The following is a 25206-nucleotide window of genomic DNA, read 5'->3' on the forward strand; positions in this document are numbered from 1 at the left end:
TGTGTGCGGTGTGTGTGGTGTAGGTGTGTGTGTAAGTGTGAGTGTTTATGTATGTGTAAGTGTGTGTGGTGTAGGTCTGTATATGTATATGTATATGTGTAGTTGTGTGTATATGTATGTGCATGCATGTATGTATGTGTGTGTACGTGTACATGTAGGGCGTACAGTTTGGCACCCATTGGGTTGATCTACCTTGTTGTCGGAGGTAAACAGCTAATCCCTGAGACCCTGACAGGCGATACCAAACTGCGGCTCTCCTGGGTTGAGACTGTGAAGCACCGTGAAGGACAGTGTAAGAGAAGCCCGGCCGGTCTGTAGGGAGAGGCTGGTTATGACGAGCAAGGTGAACTTTCTTTGTCTCTCTCTCTCTCTCCTCCGAGAACTGCTGGCAGATCCTGCCTGAATTTCTCCAGGTACTGATCCTTGTCTCTGTCTAGTTCATGGACAAGGACAGTGCCAGTGATCGGAACCTGGCTCGGTGGGAGAGGGGAGAATGATGAGCTACTTGTGTGGGAGTCTCTCAGTGCCTAGAGACTGTCACATGCCCGGGGGGTGGGGGATCGATGTCGTTATCTTTTTATTTTTAACCCCCCGCCCCAGATGCTGCTTGATCAACACTTTCTGCCGAAGAGGGGACCTTGGCCAAAGAGAGAGGAATTCCCGCCCATTCCCCAAATGCCAACATGAAACCGGATCAGCCGCTGGTACTGCACAGGAATGTATGGGTTCAGCAGATCCGGACTGGGGTACAGAGTCTCCCACACTGTACACAGGAGCAGCACACTGACCCCGGAGGGATACGGCTGAAGGGGGGAGGGGGCTTTTATTCGGGACGGTACAAGACAGCATTGAGGGAGAATTCCTGCCGGTTTGGTCTAGGGTCCCGGCTCCATTTATAGCCCTGCCACCTTCCTGTCCGCCGTCCAATCGAGCCGCGTCTGACAGGTTTGTGTGGTATCAGAAAGCGCCATATATACCCCCCGCTCTGAGGCACGCTGTGTCCCAGCTCCGCACCACCAACCTCTGCTTGACTCCACGCGTCCTCCACCTGCCCTCTCTCTCTCTCTCTCACTCACACACACACACACACACCTCTCTGTCCTAAATGGCACCCAAGAAGGATGTAAAGAAAGCAGCGCCAGCGCCAGCGCCAGCCGCTCCAGCTCCCCCACCCGCGGAAGCAGTCAAACCCAAAGAGCCGGCCATCGACCTGTCCAAAGTCAAGGTGAGTAATTGCTTCAGTCTGAATGTGTGTGTGTGCTAGTGTGTCTTAATATGTGTGAATGTGTGTGCGTACCTGTTAGTGTCTCAATATGTGCGAATGCGTCTGTGTGTGCCAGTGTGTGTATCTGAGTGTGTCTCAATGTGTGTCAGTGTTTGTATCTGAGTGTGTCTCAATACGTGTGATGTGTGTCAGTGTGTGTATCTGTGAGTGTGTCTCAATGTGTGAATGTGTCAGTGTGTATGTGTGTGTCTCAATGTGTGAATGTGTGTCAGTGTGTGTATTGTGTGTCTCAATACGTGTGAATGTGTGTTTGCCAGTGTGTATTTGTGTGTGTCTCAATATGTATATGTGTGTGTGTGTGTGTGAGTGTGTGTATCTGTATGTCTCAATATGTGTGAATGTGTGTGTGGGCCAGTGTGTCCTCTTTTTAACGCACAGCTCCGCACCCTTTCGCAGATGCATGTGGCAGGGATTACGAAGTGACTAACAAGTGCCAAGCAATAAAAGGTGTGAGCTGAGTCTGCGAGCTAGCCTTTATTGTCTGCTCCACTGAGTGTTCCCCTGAAATCAGGGTTTGCTTTTATTTGGTTACGGTGGTCGCTCGCTCCGGATCTGCCAAGTTCTCACCTTGCAGCCCGGGGGCTTTGCTCGAATCCTTGACGGACCCCAGCTCCCCGGCTGCTCCGTCCTCCCCTCCCCGCCCACCACAGGGCGACAAAGTGGCTGCAGGAATCGCACTAAATATGGGAACAACACTCAAGACACCGCGGCTAACGTTACCAGGGGAATGTTGCTGCTTTCTATGGCTCGTTCATGCGGCCACCCTATTCCCTTGGCACAGCAGCTGGCCACTTGTCAGCCCGTGTCCTGAGGAACTACGCCACTTTCGCACTTAACTTTCCCAAGTTTCAGTGAAACAAAATTCACTCGGGAACGTTTCAAGATTGTTTTTCCGCAGCCCTGCTTCACAAACATCCCTCATCAGTTTTCCAGGGTTCCCCGCGTTTTCAACATTTGGAGGACTGACCACACAGCATGGAGCTGGACCACTCTTCATTTAGGAGCATGTCCTTACTGATGACCACCCTGGGCCCCCTGTTCCTGGGCAAAACGGGGAGGTTTTGCAATGCATTGTAAACAGATTACAGGGTATGTCCTAAGCAACTGACACTTGTGGGCCCTTGAGTGTTTCTGCCTTATCTGGCTCCAGTAAGTGGTGTTCTGATTAAACTGGTGAGCAGTCAGTCGAATGGATTGTCAGGAGGCATGGCACTGATGCACAGTAAGTCTAAATAGTGACATGACAGACTGATAAATAATACATCCCTCAACTTCCAGTCTACAACAGGGGAAAAACTGTAAAAGTAACAGGGTAAGGGGATTGGTCTGGGTGGAACACTCTTTGGAGGGTCAGTGTGGACTTGTTGGGCCCAATCGCCTGTTTCAACACTGTAGAGATTCTATGAACAAATCAGAAGGCCCAGAGAGAGTAAATATGAGGGGAGGGGGGCTCAGAACGGTTAAAAGTGAGAGGGGATCGACGAGGAGAAACGTGACAGGGGCTCAGAGAGAATAAATGCCAGAAAGGGTCTGAGAGGAAATATGTGAAGGAGGTGCATATGTAGGTGCAGCTCAGTGAGGGTATATGTGAGAGAGGTGTTGTAATGGTATATGTAAGAGGCTCTGTCAGTCTATTGCTAAGAAAGGTCAGGGAGGGGAGATATGCGAGTGGTACTGTGTGGATATGTATGAAGGCAACTCATGAGGTAATGTGTCTCGGTGAGTGTAAATGTAGGAAAGGATCTGAGGATATATATGAGGTTACATGTGAGAGGTGCTCTGTAAAGGTGAATATGAGAGACTCAGGGTAGATATGTCCAAATAGTGAAAATAAGTACGTATAAGAGATTATCTTTAAGTGAGGCACACTTACCGATGAAGGGCTTACACCCAAAATGTTGACTTTCTTGCCCCTCGGATGCTGCCTGACATGCTGTGCTTTTCCAGTGCCTCATGTTTTGACTATATTTGTGAGAGACTCAGTGAGGATGTGTACTTGAAGGCTTAGTGAGGGTATATTTGTGGGAAGCTCAATGAGTGTATGTTTGAGTGGTTCAGTTAGGGTATATGTGAAAGGGGTTCAGCGAGGATATATGTGAGGGACAGTTACTGAAGGTGTATGTCAGCTGCTTATTGCTTGTATATATGTGACAGGAGATATGTGTGAGGGTTCATTGAGGGTATATAAATGAGGAGTTCAGTAAGGGTTTAAGCAGGAAGGGCCCAGTGAGGATATGTGTGAAGGACACTCACTTAAGGTGATTACCTGAGGGGTTTAGTCAGGATATATTTGGGGGATTCTCAGTGAGGGCGAGAGATGTTTATTGAGGGTATTTGTGTGAGAGGCTTAGTGAGGGCACTTATGTCAGGGGCTCAGAGGACATATGTGTGAGAGATTCTATGAGGATATATGTGTCAGGTGCTAAGTGAAGGTATATGTGTGGGAGAAGTTCAGTAAGGATATTTTTTGAGAGGCTCAATAAAGCTATATGTAAGGAATACTTGGTGAGTGTATATGGGAGGGGATCAGTGAAGGTTTATGTGATAGAGAAGGCTTAGTAATGGTATATGTCTAAGAGGCTCAGTGAGGGAGACACTCAGTGAGAGGATATGTGTGAGAAGCTCATTCAGAGTAGGTATGTATATCAGAGGCTCAGTGAGGGCATCAGTGTCAGGCATCACTTAATGAGGGTATACATAAGGAGTTCAGTTAGGGTATGTGTGAGGGACCTCAGAGAGGAGCTGAGAAAGGGTGTTTATGTGATAGGCCTAACGAGGTTATATGTATGAGGTTCAATGAGGGTAAATGTGAGTGAGTACCAGAAAGTGTGCTTATGTGAGAGGCTCATTAAGGGTATATTAATGAAGCTGAAGCAGCTGTACAGGATACGATGGAATATTATGTTCAATTCTAGTCTCCCTGCTACTGGAAAGATATTGTGAAATTTGAAAGGGTTCAGAAAAGATTTAGAAGGATGTTGCCAGAGTTGGAGGGTTTGAGCAATAGGATGAGATTGAATAGGCTGGGACTGTTTTCCCTGGAGTGTTGGAGGCTGAGGGGTGACCTTATAGAAGGTTATAAAATCATAAGGGGCATGGATAGCATGAATAGTCAAGGTCTTTTTCCCAGGGTAGCAGAGTCCAAAACTAGAGGGCATAGTTTCAAGGTGAGAGAGAAAAGATTTAAAAGAGACTTAAAGGGCAACTTTTTCATGCAGAGGGTGGTGTGTGTATGGAATGAGCTGCCAGAGGAAGTGGTGGAGACTGGTATAATAATATTTAACAGGCATCTGGATAGGTATATAAGTAGGCAGGGTTTAGAGGGATATGGGCCAAATGCTGCCAAATTGGACTAAATTAATTTAGGATATCTGGTTGGCATGGGCGAATTGGATTGAAGGGTCTGTTTCTGTGCTGTATATCTCTATGACCAAATATTTGAGAGGCTCAGTGAGGATACATGAGCTCAGTGAGAGCGTTTATGTGACTGGTTCAATGAGGATGTGTGTATGAGGTTCAATAAGGTAAAGGGGCAAGGGGCTCAGTGAGGTTTATGTTTCAGACCTTCAGTGAAGGTATACATGAGTGAGTATCAGTCAGTGTGTTTGTGTGAGATGCTTGCTAAGGGCATGTGTTTGAAACTCAATGAGGGTAGATGTGTGAGGGGCTCACTGAGGGTGAGAAAACGTGAGAGAAAGGCTCAGGACATGCATATGCAAACAGAAATAGTGAGGATATATTTAAGATATGACTTGTGCTGAGGCATAGAAAGGGTAGACAAAAAATGTCAGTGATGATATGTGTGATGGAGACTCAGAGAAGATATATTCGAGAGAGACTCATTAAGGTTATGGGTAAGTGTTACTCAGTGAGGGTAAATATGCGGGAGACTTTATGAGGATAAATGTAAGAGAGGTGTTGGTATATGTGAGAGGTTCTGTCTGAGAAAGGCTAAGTGAACGTATACTGGAGGGTAGCTCAATGAAGGCATATCGGGGGAGGTCAGTGAGGTATATATGAGGGGGGCTCTATGGATATATCTAAAGGAGGCTCAGTGAGGGTATGTGTGAAGAAGGCTCAATAAAGGTATTTGTGAGAGGGTAGGTATGAGAGGGGAAATATGAGGGTATATGTGAGAGTGATTCATGGGGGTATAAATGAAGTTACTCAGTAAGTGTATATGCAGCTAAGGATTTGTGAGGGTACATGTGAGGGACGCTCAGACTAGGTATATTGCAAATGGGAAAAGGTGAAGGTATATGTAAAACATGCTAAACATTGTAAAACAGCAAAGGCAAACACAAAATGTTAAGGGAAGGTGTATGTGATGGAGGCTGAGAGATGATATATTTGAGAGTAATGGTATATGTAAGAGACAGTTAGTGAAGGTAGATATGAAAGAAGATTCATAAGAGATTATAAGAGGCAGACTCAGTAAGGATATAGGTAATGTGAGTATATGTAATAGAGACTCAGTAAGTATATATGTGTGAGGGGCTCAATGAGGATATATGTGTGAGATGGTCAATAAGGATATATGTGTGATAGGCTCAGATGAGGGTACGTTTGAGCGAGGCTCAGTGAGGGAATCTCAGAGTGCTGGAGTATTTTCTCCACAGATTGTGATTGACCACAATCAATTTACTGGCCTTGTTTGCCCATCACTTGTCTCTGATGGGAAGGGTTGCTGTCACATTGTTCAAATCTGGTAAATGGAAAATGCCTCAGTGGCAGAGTGGGAATGGTGTTCAGTGCCAATATGCCTCCTCTGGAAAAGGGGTGGGGCAAGCTCACTTGTATTGTGAGTGCCAGGTGGTTCCAGAATAAAAGACCCACTGAAGGGTTGAAGTGGTTGTTGGCGAAGGGCTGTCTTCGTCACTTCATTCACAAGACATATGATTAAGTCTAAACTGTCTCTCGGAGATGTGGAATAAAAGCAGGAAGTTCTTTGTGTGGTAGAGTCTGGGGCCTTTATTGACCATCATTGTGCCAGTACTTGCTTCACTCCGGGACTGTACTAGTCTATTTCGTGTCTCTGTAGCTGGAGGCTGGATAAGGCCATTGCTCTGGAAAACACCTAGCGTCTGGTCTCAGACATGAGTGGATGCCTGTTGACAATCCTCTTTCCTGGCACACACCATAGCACCACAACAACACCCCCTATCCCTTCACTGCTTGCCCATCTGTCTTATCTCAATTTGTCCAGATGAATGGCTGTGAAAATGAAATGTTTAAATTAAGACCCTGAAATGATTACCATGTGCACATGCCACTTTCAGTCCTCATGTTGCTGCTGTCTGTCGATTAATATGGGCTAGGTTGCAAACCCAGCTGTTGTTTCAAACTGTCTCATATCGTTTTACTAAATGGAAAATTGGCTTTTCCAGTGGCATTTTGCAATTGCTTGGCATGCTGCTAATTTGCTTGTTGACTGCTCGTTGATATCAAAATGTGCCTGTGCTTTACTTCCTTGTCACAGAGTCTGCTGAGAATTGGAAGATGGAAACAGAACATAGCAAATGCACTGCACTCAGTGAAAGCTAAAACCACAGTAAAATCTGTTGTCCTGAACAGGAAGCCAAGAGACTTTGATAGACAGGGAGACAGTCAGGCAGGCTTTGTCATCTTCATGTCAATGAGGAGTTGCTACATAACCATTCTGCAACCACATACACAACGATAAATCAATGTAGATCTCATCCTCTCACATACCTTCTGTAAACACCGTTACTATATTGAATCTTCAATAGTCTAAAATTAGTTTTTTTTAATTTGGAGAGAGTCCACCATGTTTGCTGAGGCACAATATAATCAAATACATTTTTTTGCTTTGGTCGCTCTATAATTTCACCAAAGCAAACTGTAGTAGGGGCGTGTTGGGATTCACTTTCTTACCCAACCTCAGAAATCATTACCTTTTAAGCAGGTGTTACCCTCATTTCTGCACCTGCTAACATTATGCGATCCTTAGCACCCATAATACACTAATTAAAGTTACACTTCAAGCTTGCATATTCTGATACTGAACCTCTACACAGGGTGTCAAGGCCCCGAATGATAAAGAAACAAAGTAAAATGAACCTCCTGACTGCAAAGGATTTCTGCTCATTTCATTCTATATTAGGATGGCCCTAACAGGAGTTTCAGATTCCAATTTCCACATCCATGTTGAGTGAAATATCAGTGTAAAATTCAATGAATACTTTTGCATATCTGTTTTCTACACTCACTGAAAGTTTTGTATAAATCCAGAGAGAGTGCTGCAGAAAGGTGGAGTGAGGCTTCCTGGGGGTTGGGGGCAGGGTGGGGGCTGGGGTGGGGTTTATAGTGGCTCTCTGTTTGGCACCTTTATCTACACAAACAATCACTTACAAAGACACTATAGCCACGCAGTCTGGTCAACAACAAAGGTGATTCCTATACTTCAGAGGCAATATAGAACAGATTCAGGGAAATACAGACCAGTTTGCATGCACCTACAGGAGGAAAGATGTAATGGAATTTAAAATCAAAAATGTAAATAAAGGACACCTAGAAATCTAGAGTAGTCAGCATAAATTACAAAAAGGATGGTTTTAGTTGAGCAATCTTAATCAACTTCTAAATTAAGTAACAGAAAGGGTAGGTAAGGGTAATATGGCAATATAAAATGTTTAGATTTTCAAAAGGCACATTCAGTTCAGTACACCACTGTCAACTCATGACTAACATCAGAGGATGTGGGGCCAGGAGATAGGTAACACAACTAGTAACAAGCTGGGAATAAAAAGTGACACTTAAAGGTAGTTACGGACAAAAGGTGGAAACTTGTTCCACAAGGGTTTCCTCTCACAGTCCAAAAATGTGCAGGTTAGGTGAATTGGCCATTCTAAATTGCCTGCAGTGTTAGGTGAAGGGGTAAATGTAGGGGAATGGGTCTGGATGGGTTGCGCTTCAGTGGGTCGGTGTGGACTTGTTGGGCCGAAGGGCCTGTTTCCACACTGTAAGTAATCTAACCTGATCTAAGGATTGGTGTTAGGATCATCTTACACTAGTCACAGACACACATATTTCCAAGTCAGGATAGTGAGTGCCTTGGGGAGGAACTTGAAGATGGTAGTGTTTCCACATTTCTGCTGCCCTGGTTAGCACTGCTGCCTCACAGCGCCTGAGACCCGGGTTCAATTCCCGACTCAGGCGACTGACTGTGTGGAGTTTGCACGTTCTCCCCGTGTCTGCGTGGGTTTCCTCCGGGTGCTCCGGTTTCCTCCCACAGTCCAAAGATGTGCGGGTCAGGTGAATTGGCCATGCTAAATTGCCCATAGTGTTAGGTAAGGGGTAAATGTAGGGGTACGGGTGGGTTGCGCTTCGGTGGGTCGGTGTGGACTTGTTGGGCCGAAGGGCCTGTTTCCACACTGTAAGTCTAATCTAATCTAATCTAATCACTCAGACTCAGGAATCAGCAGTGGATAAAATTACTTTTTTTACTAAATACTTTTTGAGTTATCAGAGGAGGTGGTTTGTTTCCAGCTTTCTAACAGCAGTTTATCATCTTGGACTTGACATGATGGATCTGAAAGGATGCTTTTCCCTATGGGAGAGACAAGAACTAAAGAATATAGTTTAAAATTAGGGGGTCTCTGACTGAGATGAAGAGGGTCTTGAGTTTTTGGAACGCTCCCCTCAGTTAGCAATGGAGTTGGAGGTCACTGAATATATGTAAGGCAATGTTAAATAGATTCGTGCTACATATGGGGTGACAGATTATGGGGTAGGTGGGAATGTGGGTTTGAAGTTACAATCAGATCAGTGATTATCTTATTGAATGGTGTAATAGGTTAGAGGGCAGAATGGCCAACTCTTGTGTATGTTCATATGTTGCACCTGACCTCCATATTTTCACGCATCCCTAAATTCCTTCACTTTTACACTGAGAGGATCATTATTAATTAGTCAAACTAAATTACTTCTAATACTTTTAGGATTTCAATAACCTGGACATTCTGTTTGATCCAGAGAAAAGCTTAAGGTAGGAAAGTTATGTTAAAGCTTGTATGGAAGTTTGAAAAAAACATGTTTAGAAAACCATCTTCAACTTTAGTTTCCACATTACAAAGAGAAACTACAGAAGCTGTAAAATGACTTACAAGCACATTTTTTTTGGTAAAAGAAAAAGGTTGAGAACAGGAAAAATACAGTAAACTGGTCTGAATATCTGAAAACGGAAGTCCAATCCAAACAATACATACATTTCACAGGGTTTTTTTCTGTTTTATTTTACTGGTTTTTTCCCCAAAGGTGACCAACTAAGGTCTTTAAAATTAAGAAGGTGCTTGACAAGCTACCTAGGATAGGGTTGTGTTTCTATTTGTTATCTGTTGGGGTTCGGTGATGGGGGTTGGGGGGGAAATGGGGGATGGGTTGGAGGATGTGATGGTGCAAGACCACAGACTGATGAGGGTGACACTGCTACTTCACAGTGGCAAGGACCAGGGTTCGATTCTAGCTTTGGGTAACTGTTTGTATTGGGGTTGCACATTCTCGCAGTGTCTGTGTGGATTTCCTTGGGGAAACATAGTCCCATAGTCCAAAGATGTGCTGGTTAGGTAGATTGGCCATATTAAATTGCCATAGTGTCCAGGGATGTGCAGGCTAGCTCAATTAGCCATGGGAAATGCAGGTTACAGGTGGGAGGGGGTGGGGGGATGCTCTTCAGAGGGTCAGCGTGGAATTGATGGTTGAATGGCCTGTTTCCACATCGTAGTGAGTCCGTGATAAATGCAACATAGTCACTAGTATTCAGGACAAACTTCCTTAAAGAGAAAGAGATTTGAATGTCAAGCTCGCCACCACGTGGAGTATTCAAGTGAATAGAATAGACTTAATTAAGGGAAGCTGGACAAACACATGAGGAGAAAGGAATAGAAGTATATGCTATTTTGGTTTGATGACATATGATGGGAATTACTGGTCTGAAGCGTGGAGAACAGGCATCAGCCAGTTGGACTCAATGGCCAATTGTGCTGTAAATTATATGTGGTTGTGAGACTAGCATGGAGTGAGGTATCAAATCTAGGTGCAACAATTGGAAGAGGTTACACAGATAGGGAGAGAAGGAGGGAAAAAGAAGTTTTTTTTTAAAAGAAGAATAGGAATTTTAAAATTGAGGCATTGGCAGGATCAGCAGCCAGCATAGGATAGTAACAGAAGGAACAGTGGGAACATGAAGTTTAGAGCAAGGCAACAGAGATTTTGATGATCACAATCATATGGTGGATGGCAGACTGACTCAAGAGAGCAATGAAGTAGGTTGGGCTGGAGATAGAAAGTATAACAATAAATGTTTCACACAACACCAGGTTATGGCCCAACGTATATTTGGAAGATCTAGCTTTCAGAATGCTGCTTTTGAAGCAGAACCATAAAACACAGAATTTAAAGCAAAAGATTACAATGTCATGCAACTGAAATGATATATTGAACAAACTTACATTGTTGTTAAGTCTTTCATCTTTTAGAATGGGTTGCTGGTTTTGGTCCATTAATATGTAAATTCCAGAACTTCTTTTAAGTAACATTCTGAAGACTTAAGGTTGAATAAAAAAAAATGAAATCTCAGCTCAGGCAATGCATTAAAGGTGGGAGGTTAGGGTCTGTCTGTATCTCAATCTTGAGTCAGACTGGTTCTGTTTACAAAATGGGATTTACAAAATAATACATGGATTGACTACCTGTAGGCTGTGCAGTTTTTGAGTGAAAAAGAATGTATCTGCATATATAATTCTGCACATACAAATTCACCCCATACACTTATATGAGTGTGCGCATGCAGGAGAGAGTGTGTGCATGTAAGTGTGAGTGCACTTGAGTGTGTATGTATGTGTGCAAACTTGGTAAAGTGTGTGTGTGTGAATATGATGGGTTCATGTCACACTACCAGTGACCCCACTGCACTATACACTCTCTCACACACACACAAGCACACACACCCACACACACTCTCTTACATACACACACACTCAAGTAGACCCTCTCTTATACACATTCTCTCTCTCACACACACCCACACATACCTCCACACTCACACATGCACCCTCTCACAGGCTTAAACGCCATCACACACACACATATACACTTTACCAAGCTTGCGCACGCACACACACATACTTGTTCATGTGCACTCACACTCACACACACTCTCTCTCCTGCCTGCGCACACACATATAAGTCTATGAGATGAATTTGTATTTATAGAATTATATTTGCAGATACATTCTATTTTGCTCAAAAAATGCACAACCTGCAGGCAGTCAATCCATTTAATATTTTGTAAATTCCAATTTGGAAATAGAACCAGTCTGACTCAATTGGGACACAGACAGACTCTAACCTCTCACCTTTAATGCATTGTCTGAGCTGAGACGTAATTTATTTTTTATAAAACCTTAAGTTATTTTGAGAATGTGGCTTAAGAGAAGTTCTGGAACTTACATATTAATGAACCAATGCAACCTATTCTAAATGATGAAACACAACAACAATCTAGGTTTGTCCAATATATCATTTCAGTTGAAAATGTGTTGCTGGAAAAGCGTTTTTCCAGCAACACATTTTCAGCTCTGATCTCCAGCATCTGCAGTCCTCACTTTCTCCTATATCATTTCAGTTGCATGATACTGTAATCTTTTGCTATAAATTCTGTGTCTTATGGTCCTGCTTTACAACTGCCTGATGAAGGAGCGGTGCTCCTGAAGCTAGTACTTCCAAATAAACCTGTTGGACTATAACCTGGTGTTATGCGGTTTTTAATTTGTCCACTCCAGTCCAACACTGGCTCCTCCACATAATACATGTTTCAGTAGCAAAGAAGCTGAGGCAAACACAGAGAATGCTGTAAAAACGCAGTGGAAGGTCTGGTAGCATCTGTGGAGATGGAAACAGAGTTAACCAATCAAGTCCAATATGACTGTTCTTCTATTCTAAAGAAGAATCATGTCTTCTATTTTCCTCTGATGAGAGGTGCTGAGGCAGGTGGAAAGTGGGTAATGTTACACATGTGTAATTGGACTGACTTGATGAAGGATGTGGCCAGAACCCTTGTCTAGAATACATGAGATATTAAAACACAGACATCTAAAGTAATTGATTTTAATTAAGTAATAATAATCTCAGAGAGGAGGTAAAAGAACTTGGACATGTTATAATCCACATCTGTGATGGTGTGATCTATCATCCAATGCTGGGCTGAGAATTCTCTCTCTCTCTTATTCCTGATGAAGGGCTTATGCTCGAAACGTCGAATTCTCTATTCCTGAGATGCTGCCTAACCTGCTGTGCTTTGACCAGCAACACATTTGCAGCTGAGAATTCTTCACCATACCAAGATATCTAGGAATCTGAAGTGAAAACTAATTTCATTTGTGTTTTTCAATAACTACTTAACTTCTAACACCAAGGCAGATTTTAATCAGACCATATGTGTCGCCAAAACAGAGCCTATGTTATTAGAAAGCAGGTTTTGACAGAGAGTTGGAGAAATTTGGGATTCTTCCCCCAAAGTCCTGTGAAGGCAAGGGAGTCAGAGACAGATCTGAATAGCTTATCAGTTGAGTTTATGAGGGGTATGGCAAGAAGGCAAATGACGTGTGAAGGAAGGAGAGGAACATCTTACTCCTATTTTATGGTCTATGGAATCTTGTAACATGATATAAATAATTCCCTGTAAAAATGCTTTAAGTCCTTTTACAGAATGGACTATTTGCATATTTATCCAGTGCTGTTCACAGAGTGAGGCCCCTCCCCAATGAGTACCCAGCCAAGTGGGAGTCACTGACTGAGCTGAAGTGGTCAATGTGAAGAGAAAAGTTCCAACAGGGGAATCACTGACTGAGCTGAGTGGTCAATATGAGGAGGAAAGTTCCAACAGGGGAATCACTGACTGAGCTGAGTGGTCAATGTGAGGAGGAAAGTTCCAACAGAGGGTTACTGACTGAGTTGAGGTGTTAATGTGAGGAGGAAAGTTCCAGTAGAGCGGTCACTGACTGAGCTGAGGTGGTCAATGTGAGGAGGAATGTTCCAGCAGAGAGGTCACTGACTGAGCTGAGTGGTCAGTGTGAGGAGGAATGTTCCAGTAGAGAGGTCACTGACTGAGCTGAGGTGGTCAATGTGAGGAGGAAAGTTCCAGCAGGGAGGTCACTGACTGAGCTGAGGTGGTCAATGTGAGGAGGAAAGTTCCAATAAAGGGTCACTGACTGAGCTGAGTGGTTGGTGTGGGAAGGAATGTTCCAGCAGGGAGGTCACTGAGCTGAGTGGTCAGTGTGAGGAGAAATGTTCCAGCAGGGAGGTCACTGACTGAGCTGAGGCTTTCCGGCCGAATGTGCTGACACGTTGCAGGCTCCTTGCTGCCTGAAAAGTCTTGATCCCAAAATAGGGGGTGGTGTATTTCTGGCTGCCGTCTTCGTGCCCTAAGAAAGTTGAAGCACTCGGGCGCAGGGGGAGGGTCCGGGCGGGGCCGACACCTGATGCCGCTGGCCCCAGCAGCCGAGCAGCCGCATAAATATAGGGGGAGAGGCAGATCTTCGGAGAGCACGGTCTGTGGGAAAGAAGAGTCTGTCCTCGGTGTTGCTGCTCCTGCGGATCCTCAGCCATGGTGGGTGTTCCTGCTCACTCACTCACTCACTCACATTCTCTCTCCTTCTCACTAACTCATTGCACATCTCACTGCTTTTGCAATGTTTCAAAGTTCTGTTTTCTTCTTGCCTTGCAGTCATTCTCAGCAGACGAGTTGGCGGGTAAGTGATTGACCAGGAGCCCCCCGGTGCTGGCTCCGCTGGCGGGGGCGATGGGAGGGGGAAAACCAGCGCGGTGCTTGAGGGCGGTCACTTCTCCTTCAAACCCAACTTCTCTCTCTCTCTCTTTCTATCTCTCCTTCTATCTATCTCTCCTTCTATCTATCTATCTATCTCTTTCATTCTCTAACTACCTATTTCTCTTTCTCTCTCTCTATCCCTCTTTCTTTCTATCTTTCTTTCTATCTATCTCTTTCTCTATCTACCTCTTTCTCTATCTACCTCTCTTTTCTCTTTCTATCTCTCTCTCTTTTTCTCTATTTCTCTCTCCCTCTATCTCCGTTTGGGTTTCTCTCTTTCTCTCTTTCAGATCGAGTTCAGTTCGGAGCAGCAGGAAGGTGAGCAGCAGCTCTTCACCCAACCTCCCCAGTCCCCCTTCTCTCCACCACCTCCGCCTCCCCAATGTCCGGACTGGTAACGGGGGGAGGGGGCGGTGGAGTCGAGAGACATAGAGCAGGAAGATCGGCTCCTGGGCACCGCTCCCGGGTGGAGGGAGGGAGGGTGGGGGTGAGAGACAGGGAGGGCTCGGTCACTCCTGGGGAAAGGTGGGTCACTCCCAGGAGGGTGGGGTTAGGTGGGTCATTCCTGGGGGGAGGTGGGTCACTCCCAGGAGGGTGGGGTTAGGTGGGTCATTCCTGGGGGGAGGTGGGTCACTCCCAGGAGGGTGGGGTTAGGTGGGTCATTCCTGGGGGGAGGTGGGTCACTCCCAGGAGGGTGGGGTTAGGTGGGTCATTCCTGGGGGGAGGTGGGTCACTCCCGGTGGGGGTGGGGTGTGGGTAGGGGAGGTGGCCCACTCCTCGGGGGAAGGTGGGTTACTCTGGGTGGGTGGGTCACTCCCAGGAAGTGGGGGGTGGGGGGGGGGGTGGAAGGAGGGTGGGGGAAATGGCTCACTCCCTGGGATGGGGGAGGTGGCTTACTCGTGGTGGGTGGGGAGGTGAAGGTGGGAGTGTGTGTGGAGATTGGTCATTCCTGGGGAATTTGGGGGGAATTAATCAGTCTCAGGGAGGTCAGTTGGTCAGTTCTGGGGGTGTTGACCATGGCTGTGGTTGGTGAAGCGTCTGAGGGTGGAGGTGATGGATAGTGAGTGGAAGGTAGGAGGGAATGTAGGGGTGGAGAGTGTGTGAGCCTGGGGAGTCTGGGGATGAAGAATATTGGGTGTGAGGGTGCTGTAGTTGGTAAGTTGTTTTTATTTTCATTGTGTAGAAAGGTATAAAATGTGATTGTGTACTGACAGGGAGAATTGGAAGAAAGTGAGTACTGCAGATGCAGGAGATCAGATTTGAGAGTGTGTTGCCTGAAAAGCACAGCAGGTCAGGCAGCATCCAAGGAGCAGGAGAATCGATGTTTTGGTCATAAGCTCCTTGATCCTCATTCTTGAAGAGGGGCTTATGCTCGCAATGTCAATTCTCCTGCACTTCAGATGCTACTTGACTTGTGCTTTTCTAGCACCACACTCTTCCTCTCTGACCGGGAGAATCACCACATTTGGAGGGCAGAGCGGTTGTCAATTGGGCATGGTTAGGGACTGAGAAATTTCACAAACCCATTTCTGTCACAGAAAAGCCCTTGTGAATGGTTAAGGAAGTTGCCTAAGAGTAGTGTTAAACAGAAGATTTGTCCTTTGCAATTAAACTAATTGAAATATTTTTAAAAATGTTTGAAATGATCAATGGCTGGAACAACCATGCCACGGTAATAAGTGGCCACTGGTATCTTGGTGGCTGTGGGAAATTCCATGTTTCAGTTAGCTCCACATAGTCATTGCTCCTGTTCTGAGTGAACTGCTCAACATAGGAAATGTTAAAGGTCGCAGTCTTGAAGGCTGCGTAAGTGATCTTTTGAGTAGCTTTGCTTATGTTGCTAATGGACCTGGCACCAGCGGGTTTAAAAGAAAAGTAAAGTAACTAGAAAGAACAATTATCAGGGAGAAGGCGAGCAAGTAGATATACAGAGCTAACATGTGTTAATTTCAGCCAATCCATGCTTCATTTGCTGGATTTGCTCATAAATAGCTGTGTTATCTTTGACTGAATGATGATGAAACATTTGGATACTGTTATTCAAGGTTCATTCCCGTTATCGACTCCCACTGTACCTCACCAGAAAGGATCATTGGGTCATCCTTTAAAGGTTAAAACTATAGACTTGAATATGCAAATCCGAGCGAGCAGTTTGCATGTCATCCAGTATATTCAGTATGACTCTTGCTTAGATTCTACAGTATTTTTATCCTTCCTGTGGCATGTATAGCCTAAGCCCTTGAATTCAATCTGAATTGTGCAGCAGTGAGATTGGATCTGTGTTTTTACTGCTGTCAGATTTTCCTTGCAAGTATTTTTTTATCCATCCTGTGATGTTCGTCAGTGTTTTTTCTCTTCCATAGATTTCAAGGAGGCATTCCTCCTGTTTGACAGGACTGGCAATTCCAAGATTACACTCAGCCAGGTTGCAGATGTCATGCGTGCTCTTGGCCAGAATCCAACCAACGCTGAAGTAAAAAAAATCCTGAACAACCCCAGCGCCGAGGGTAGGTCCTTGGCTTTGAACAAATGGCCTCCGTCTGTGCTGTTTCATTTTGTTTTTGTTAAAGACCATTGGTCTCTGAGGGAACTACCAGAACTTTGTGGCATTTACCTTTTTCTGCCTTTGTTTTAGAGATGACCAGTAAATCCGTTGACTTTGACCAGTTCCTGCCCATGCTCCAGGCAATGGCAAACCAGAAGGACCAGGGCTCCTATGAAGACTTTGTTGAGGGTCTGCGTGTCTTTGACAAAGAGGGCAATGGCACTGTGATGGGGGCTGAACTTCGCCACGTTCTGGCCACACTGGGTATGCAATATTTAACTACGATCATAAACCAGAAAGGCAAAACTGTCACGAGCAAAATAGAATTTGAGCATTTAGAAATGTTATTCTTGAAAAAATGACATTTCTGAATGAGATTCTACTGTGTTTACTGTCATTGTTTGAACAAGTTGTAACCAACTCAATGTTTCCATTTAAGCTAAATGTCTCTAAAATTGGGAAGATCCTGCTTTCCATATGAAGGAGTGGGATGAGGTATTTTTTCTTTTTAATATAAAATTGTCAAGGCATATCCTCTACATTTGGTTCAGGAGATCCAACTACATCACAGCCAGTTTTACACAGCAAGATCTCATAAGTTCATGGAATTGTAATGGTGCTGAAGAAGGCCCCCTTGCCAGCACATCAAATGAGCATCACTAAATAATGCCAGTCTCCTGCTTTCTGCCCATACCCTTGCAGATTATGTTTATTCAAATGATTGCCCAGTGCCTCAATTGAACCTGCCTCCAGTACATTTTCTGGTAGTGCATTCCATGAGAAATGTGTGGGGAGAAAGCTTTTTCGTCTCTCAAATCAAATTAGCTCCTTTTTGCAGATCACTTTAAATCTATGCCCTCTTTTTTGTATTCCTTTTACAAATGGGAATAACTTCTCCCTGTTCACTAGCCCATGGATTTGAAAGTCTGTGTCAGATCTCCTTTCAGCCTCCTTCAAGGAGAGCAGTCCCAACTTCTTCAATCTTTCCTTATAAGTAAAGTTTGTCATTCCTGGAATCATTCTTACAAATCACTTTTGCAGAATCTCGAATGCTTTCACATCCTTCATATAATGTTGTGTCCACAAATGTACACAATACTCCTGCTGGGATCTTGTAGAAAATCAAATCACCCCTTTCTATTGTACTGAATGGCCCTGTTAATAAAGCTGAGGAAGCTGTATACTCGTGGCCTCTCCACTCATCCTGTCATCTTCAATGATTTGTATTCATATACACCTTTTTTTTAGATTAGATTACTTACAGTGTGGAAACAAGCTCTTCGGCCCAACAAGTCCACATCGACCCGCCGAAGCGCAACCCACCCATACCCCTACATTTACCCCTTACCTAACACTACGGGCAATTTAGCATGGCCAATTCACCTGACCCGCACATCTTTGGACTGTGGGAGGAAACCGGAGCACCCGGAGGAAACCCACGCAGACACGGGGAGAACGTGCAAACTCCACACAGTCAGTCGCCTGAGTCGGGAATTGAACCCGGGTCTCAGGCGCTGTGAGACAGCAGTGCTAACCACTGTGCCACCATACCTTGATCCTGTACCTCCTTTAGAATTGTGCTCCCAATTTTATATTGTCTTTCAATGTTCGACTGAAAGCCACTTCTCTCTCTTTTCTCTATTGAACCTCACCTGCCACTGATCGAACAACTTATCTATGTCCTCTTTAAATTCTACACCGTTCCTCCTTGTGGTTTACAATTCTTCTAAGTTTCCAGTCATCTGCAAATTGTCAAATTGTCGCCTGCACACCACGACTCAGACATTTTTATATTGAACATAGCAAGAGTTCTGACACCACCGAACTCCACTGCAAACCTTCCTCCAGTCTGGAATATACCCATTTGTTATTACTCTCAATTCCCTATCACTCTGCCTGTTTTGTATCCAATCTGTTACTGACTGTTTCATTTCATGATCAACAACTTGCCTCAAGTCTGTTGTGTAGCACTATGTCAAATGCTTTATGGAAGTCCATGTATAGGACAACAACAGCCTTCCCCTATGTTACCCTTTTAAAAAGAAAGGAGATAAATATAGTGATTGCAATGAGGTCAGCCAGATGAACTTTATAGAATGAGATCCCTCACTGGTGCTGTAAATCTGGTCCAATCAGGGAGCCCTGGCTGACATTTAAACAGGAGTGTCAGATGTCCTGTTCACTCCGGGTAGCTGAATCAGTGTCAAGAACTCCCCACATCATAGACAGTCATAGAGATGTACAGCAAGGAAATAGACCCTTGGGCCCAATTTGTCCATGCTGACCAGATATCCTCACCTAATCTAATCCCATTTGCCAGCACTTGGCCCCCAAGACACCTTTCAAATGCTGTAATTGTACCAGCCTCCACCACTTCCTCTGGCAGCTCATTCCATACACACATCACCCTCTGTATGAAAATGTTGTCCCTTGGGTCCCTTTTATATCTTTCCCCTATCACCCTAAACCTAAACCCTCTAGTTCTGGACTCCCCAACCCCAGGGAAAAGACCTTGTTTATTTATTGTATCCATGTTCCATATGATTTTATAAACCTCTATAAGGTCACCTCTCAGCCTCCGCTCCAGGGAAAACAGTCCCAGCCTATTCAGTCTCTCCCTTGAGCTCAAATCCTCCAACCCTGGCAACATCCTTGTAAATCTTTTCTGAACCCCCTTTCAAGTTTCACAACATCCTTCTGATAGGAAGATCAGAATTGCAAACAATATTCCAAAAGTGGCCTAACCAATGTCTTGTACAGCCACAACATGACCTCCCACAAAGGTGACTTGGTGACAGGATACCAGACTCTTTGGATTTATTCCAATAAATTGAGGGGTGGCACAATGGCTCAGTGGCTAGCATTGCTGCCTCACAGCACAGGGACCCAGGTTTGATTCAAGCCTCTGGCGACTGTGTGGAGTTTGTACATTCTCCCCGTGTCTGTGTGGATTTCCTCCACGTTTTCTGGTTTCCTCCTGCAATTCAAAAATGATGTGCAGATTAGATGAATTGGCCTTGCTAAAAAATTGCCCAGTGTGTTCAGGGATGTGTAAGGTAAGTGCATTAGTTAGGGCAATGGGTGTGGGTGGGTTGATGTTCAGAGGGTCGGTGTGGACTTGTTGGGTCTAATGGCTTGTTTTAACACTGTGGGGATTCTCTGATACTTCTAAATGGCCAGTGAATCTGTTGGTGGTGTTGAGAGAGAAATGTTGGCAGGGACACTGAGGGAGCTCCCTTCTCCTCTGGTTTGGGAATACCTAATGAAACAGGTGTTCCAATCTCTTTAACGACTTATACAGGCATTTGAGAGGTGAATGTAAGAGATTGGTTAGAAAATGAGAAAGATTGAGCAGGCTGCAGAACTGTATAACAGATGAGGATTAAGTGAAATGAAAATAAAAGGGAACAGAGTGTGCAGAGAATAAGGGTGAATAAAGCTGATAAGTCATGATCCTATCTAATTTGTATTTCAAATAGCATGGAAGAGGTGCCAAAGCCAGTTGGGGAAGTATTAAAGCCAGTTAGAGCAATGCAGAGTCTGTCAGAGCCTGTGGGAAGGCATTGAAATGGTAGTACTTGGTTTTTATCTTTGTGTAGATTGGGAAAATCAAATGGGCAAAGGTAGTGATGAGGAAGAATTCATAAATAAATATGTTTAGGAAAGTTTCCGAGAACATTATGTTGAACGTCATCCAACCAGCGAATCAGGCTATTTTGAATCTGGTAATGTGTAATGAGATAGCTTTAATAAATGATACCTGAGTGGAAGATTTTCTCAGGAACAGTGACTTGAATAAATACTTTGTATCAATCCTCATTGTAGAGGAACTTGTAGCATTCTAAAAATATTAAATAAATCAAGGTGCTAAAGGTGGGAAGGAAACAAACATATCACTGGAGGAAAAAGTGCTAGGGAAACTAATGGTGCTAAATACCAATAATATCCCTGGGTGTGATGAGATGCATTCGAGGATATTAAAGTAAGTTGCTGCAAAGATGGTGGATACACTGCTAATAATCTTCCAAGAATCCTTACATTCTGGAAATGTCCTGGTGGAGTAGAAAACTGCCAATAAAACTGCCAGTAAATAAAATCCGGTGACTATAGGTCAGTTAATTTAACATTTGTTATTAGGAAAGGTGTTAGTGTATTGTGAAGGATGTAATTGCAGAGCATTTAGAAATATGCAATATGATTAACCAGTGTCAGCATGGCTTTCTGAAGGGCAAATCTTTCCTGACATACTTATTGGAACTCTTTTGAGGAGGTAACAAATTGAATAAAGGGCAACCAGTAGGTGTAACGTATTTGAATTTTGATAATGTCCTGCATTAGGGTACTAAGAGTCTGAGGGTAGTTTATTAACATGGATGGAGGATTGGCTAACAAATAGGAGATAGTTAGGCTAAAGGAAGTATTTTCAGGATTGCAACTAGTAGTATTCCACAAAGATCATTGATGGAGCCATGATTATTTACAGTACATACTGATGACTTCTGTTAAGAAGGTGAATGTAAATGATGCCAGTTGATGGGATGGCTAGTGGTGACGGTTGACAAAGTATACAGAGATATATAGACTGGTTAAGTTAGTGGGCTAAGGCTTGGTAGATATATATAATGTGTGAAAATGTGAGGTTATGCACTTTGGCTGGAGGAGTACCGGAGCTCAATATTACAAACCTCCCACATATTAATTCTGATCTCTAAGCATCTTCTCAGTGGCTGTAAGACTGTATTCTGCACTCTGTTCTGCTACGCTGATGCACTTTGTATGGTGCAATCTGCCAGTATAGCATGCAAAACAGTATGTGACAACAATAACTCAAGATGGCAGAAAGTTACAGCTTTTGAGAGAGGTTTGGGTGTCCTTGTCCATAAGGCTAGCATTCAAGTTCAGTTAATAGGGAGGACAATGGAATGTTGGCCTTCATTTCAAAGAGAATGGAATATAAAAATAGAAGTTTTGCGAAACAAGAAAGTAGTAAAACCATGGTTGCAATACTGTTAAAAGTTTTTGGCCACTTCTTAAAAAAATTTAAATAAAGATATACAGTAGCATTGCAGACTGACCAGAGAAGGCAGATACCAAGTGTAGGAGAAAGTGAGGTCTGCAGATGCTGGAGATCAGAGCTGAAAATGTGTTGCTGGAAAAGCACAGCAGTCAGGCAGCATCCAAGGAGCAGGAGAATCGACGTTTCGGGCATGAGCCCTTCTTCAGGAAATCTGCCTGACCTGCTGCGCTTTTCCAGCAACACATTTTCCGAAACCAAGTGTAGTGTGACTCTTATAGGAAGAGTTTGTATAGGTTGGGTTTGTACTTATTGAAGTTTAGAGGTTGATGGGTGACTTCATTGAGACACAAGATTCTTAGAGGTCTTGAAAGAGTAGATGCTGAGACATTGCTTCCCCATGTAGAAGAGTCTAGGATCAGAGGGCATCATCTCAGAGTAAGTGCTGAAGATTTAACACAGATGAATTTTCTCTGAGGGTAGTAAATGTGAGGAATTCTTTACCACAGAGGGCTGCTGAAACTGAATCATCTAAGTACATTCAAAGCTGAGACAGTCAGACTTTAAGTCAGTAAGGAGGTCAAGTGCTATGAGGAAAAGATAGGAAAGTGGAGCTGGAGATGATCATGATCTCATTGAATGGTGGAGCTGACATGATGGGCTGGGTGACCTGCTCCTACTTCAGTGTCATAGGATGTTTACGTAACTTGATTTAGATATTGCTGTTCTTGAGGTTTCACCTGCCTCCCTGCTCAGTGAGCAGACACTCTGATTGTATTCTCCTGGAAGTCTGGAATTTGTGTGAACTACTTGTTTTAAACACACACCTTTTATTTCATTTTCTTTGTGACAGTTTTCTTTAGTTGCTGAGAATTTTGTCAGTCTGTAATGTAAGGCTTTTATTTTCTTGGAATAAAACAAAGGACTGTGGGTCCTGAAGATGTGAAACATCTGTGGAGAAAAACCAAAGTTAACGGAGTTCTGAGGAAGGTCACTGAACTCAACACTAACTCTCCACAGATGCTGCCAGATCTGCTGAGATTTTCCAGCAATTTCCATTTTTGTTTTATTTCCTGGCCAGTTTTGGACATTGAATGAAATGCCTCCATTCTGCCGAGGCACTGTTCTAAAAATTTCCAGGAATGGGGAGAGTAGTCGTGAGGGTTATAATCACTGGACTGAACCTGTGTGAAGAAGAGTATTGTTTGCTTTGAGGGAGATGTTAATACAGTGATCTGTTTATATACACCAGGTGAGAGGCTGACAGAGGAACAGGTAGAACAACTAATGGCAGGTCAAGAAGATGCCAACGGCTGCATTAACTATGAGGGTAGGTGTTTGAACAAAATTGGGCATCTCCCATAATTCTGTGATCTTTTGCAATTTGTTCAGATTTATTTTGGAATCTTTATTTCTGTTCTGTTATTAATTTTCATTTCCTTTTGGCAGCTTTTGTCAAACACATCATGTCCATTTAAAATGGATCCCCATGGTATGCATTTTGCATGTTTTATATTAGTTGTCTGGTTAAATTTGTACAACTTCTTCTTTCCCAGTAGTAGAAGGATTTGTTTTACTGTGCACCAACTGATCACTGGTAGCCATTTTATTCTGCAAACCTAACTCTGAAACATTATGTTTAATATCCAGAAAGACCTGTTTGAGTGAATAAATAACCCAAGTTTTTACTACTTTTTAAAAATGTATTTGGGCATACAGAGACATGAGTGGGAGGAATAAAGAGAACAAGATTTGGTCTTGGGGCAGAAAGTTGCCACTATTCTTGTACAGTGAGTCTGTTTTAGGCTCCAGTCCAATGGCACTACATGTTTAATTGTGGCAGTTTTAAATAATACCCCCCTCCACCCATCCAGTCAGCAAATGTTTAAACTGCCACAATTAAACATGATGTATAAAAGTTAATTATAAGGGTGGTGTGGTGGTTGTGTGGTTAGCACTGCCATTTCACAGCTCCAGGGACCCAGGGTTCAATCCATCCTTGGGTCTGAGTGGAGTTTGCATGTTCTTCCCATGACTGCATGGGTTCCTACCGGATGCTCAGGTTTCCTCCCACAGTTCAGATTTACAGGTTAGGTAAATTGGCTGTGCTAAATTATCCATAATGTGCAGGCTAGGTAGATGAGCTATGTTAAGTGTAGGGTTACGGGGATAAAATGGGGCACTGGGTCTGGCTGGAATGCCCTTCAGAGAGTTTGTGTGGATGCAATAGGCCAAATGGCCTCTTTTTGCACTGTGGGGTTTCTATAAGTTGGATGTGTGACATTGAAACCATTCTAAATGTGAAAATTACTTGAACAGGGTCAAGAGGCAAGATCTGTGCGAAATGTTCTTCACTGTTTTCAGGATAGGGGTTGACAGGCTAAGGTCAGCATTTATTACCATCTCTAATGGTCATGCAGAAGATGGTGATGTGCATTTTTAATGAGTTTCACAATCGGTGTGGTGAATATATCTCCCATGAACAATTAATTAGGAGTTCAGTGATTATGACTCACCGATTAGGAATGGTGATGAATCTGAGTGAAGCAGTGGTAATATCACTAGACTGGTAATCCAGAATTCTGGGCAGATGGTAAATACAAATTAGAATAAAGAGCTAGTCAAATAGTGACCACTATTAATGATTATAAAAACTCACGTGGGTCACTAATGCCCTTCCTTTTTTAGAGAAAGAAATCTACCATCTTTACTGATCTGCATGTGATTCAAGACCACAGCAATGTGATGACTGACTTTTCTTAACTACCCACCAAAATGGCCCAGCACATAATTTAGCTCAAGGGCATTAAGGGATGGGCAATAAGTGCTGACTTTGCTGCATTTTGGAGGGAAAGAGGGATTATTGTAGTTGTGGCGGAAGAGCAGTGGTAGATAGGAAATTGATGTTTTTAAAGTCAAGTTTGAGTGACTGGTTCAGTACTCCACCTCATCACTCATGCTATTTGTCATTTGTTTCCAGAATTGGTGCCTGTGGTTCTAAATGGCTGAACATCTGACAGGGCCAGGACATTATATCTTGGAACTTGTGCCTTTCTGACCAATGCGAGTAATCTCCTTTTGTTTGGACTGTGCAAGAATCACTTTTTTTTACTTGGATCCAATGGACTGTATTTCAAACAACAAAATGAGGAAGAACAGAAATAACATTGAAATTTGCAGTGACAAACCTGATGGATAGAACTACTCAGTTTGTCCATGATGTTTGACACAGTTGGAAAGTGCACGTGGCTGTCAACATCCAATAAAGTCTCAGTGGCCACTCTGTGGCTGTATATCCACATTATACCCCACACATGACTCTTTCTTTATTAAGTCTGTACAGTGTACTTAAAAAAAGGCACATAACATGTCAAAAAACTGCTTGTGCTTTAATTCTCATCAAGTACATGGTTGCAATGACTCTGTTCTCTTAGGGGTTTTGGAAAGACTGCTCTTTGTTAAACTCCCAGCTCTGTTATTTAAAAAGACTCACCTCTCTCCTTCAGAAAAGATGA

At 43.6% G+C, this 25206-nt stretch overlaps 1 protein-coding gene across 2 annotated transcripts; it reads left to right on the top strand.

Moving 5' to 3' along the window:
- Positions 1-864: 864 nt before the first annotated feature.
- Positions 865-25002, top strand: LOC132817288 (myosin light chain 3, skeletal muscle isoform-like). 2 transcript variants are annotated; one of them, XM_060827702.1, is made up of 7 exons: positions 865-1225; positions 14423-14450; positions 16496-16639; positions 16768-16941; positions 22944-23021; positions 23141-23183; positions 24672-25002. In XM_060827702.1, exons 1-6 carry the CDS (start codon positions 1106-1108, stop codon positions 23167-23169), a joined length of 573 nt encoding a protein of 190 aa, XP_060683685.1. In that variant the 5' UTR covers positions 865-1105; the 3' UTR covers positions 23170-23183; positions 24672-25002. The 2 variants fall into 2 exon arrangements, with proteins under 2 accessions (XP_060683685.1, XP_060683686.1); XM_060827703.1 differs by lacking the exons at positions 865-1225; positions 14423-14450 and adding exons at positions 13822-13913; positions 14031-14055.
- Positions 25003-25206: the final 204 nt, after the last annotated feature.

This window comes from Hemiscyllium ocellatum, chromosome 7 (assembly GCF_020745735.1).
Source record: "Hemiscyllium ocellatum isolate sHemOce1 chromosome 7, sHemOce1.pat.X.cur, whole genome shotgun sequence".
Classification (NCBI taxonomy): Eukaryota; Metazoa; Chordata; class Chondrichthyes; order Orectolobiformes; family Hemiscylliidae; genus Hemiscyllium; species Hemiscyllium ocellatum.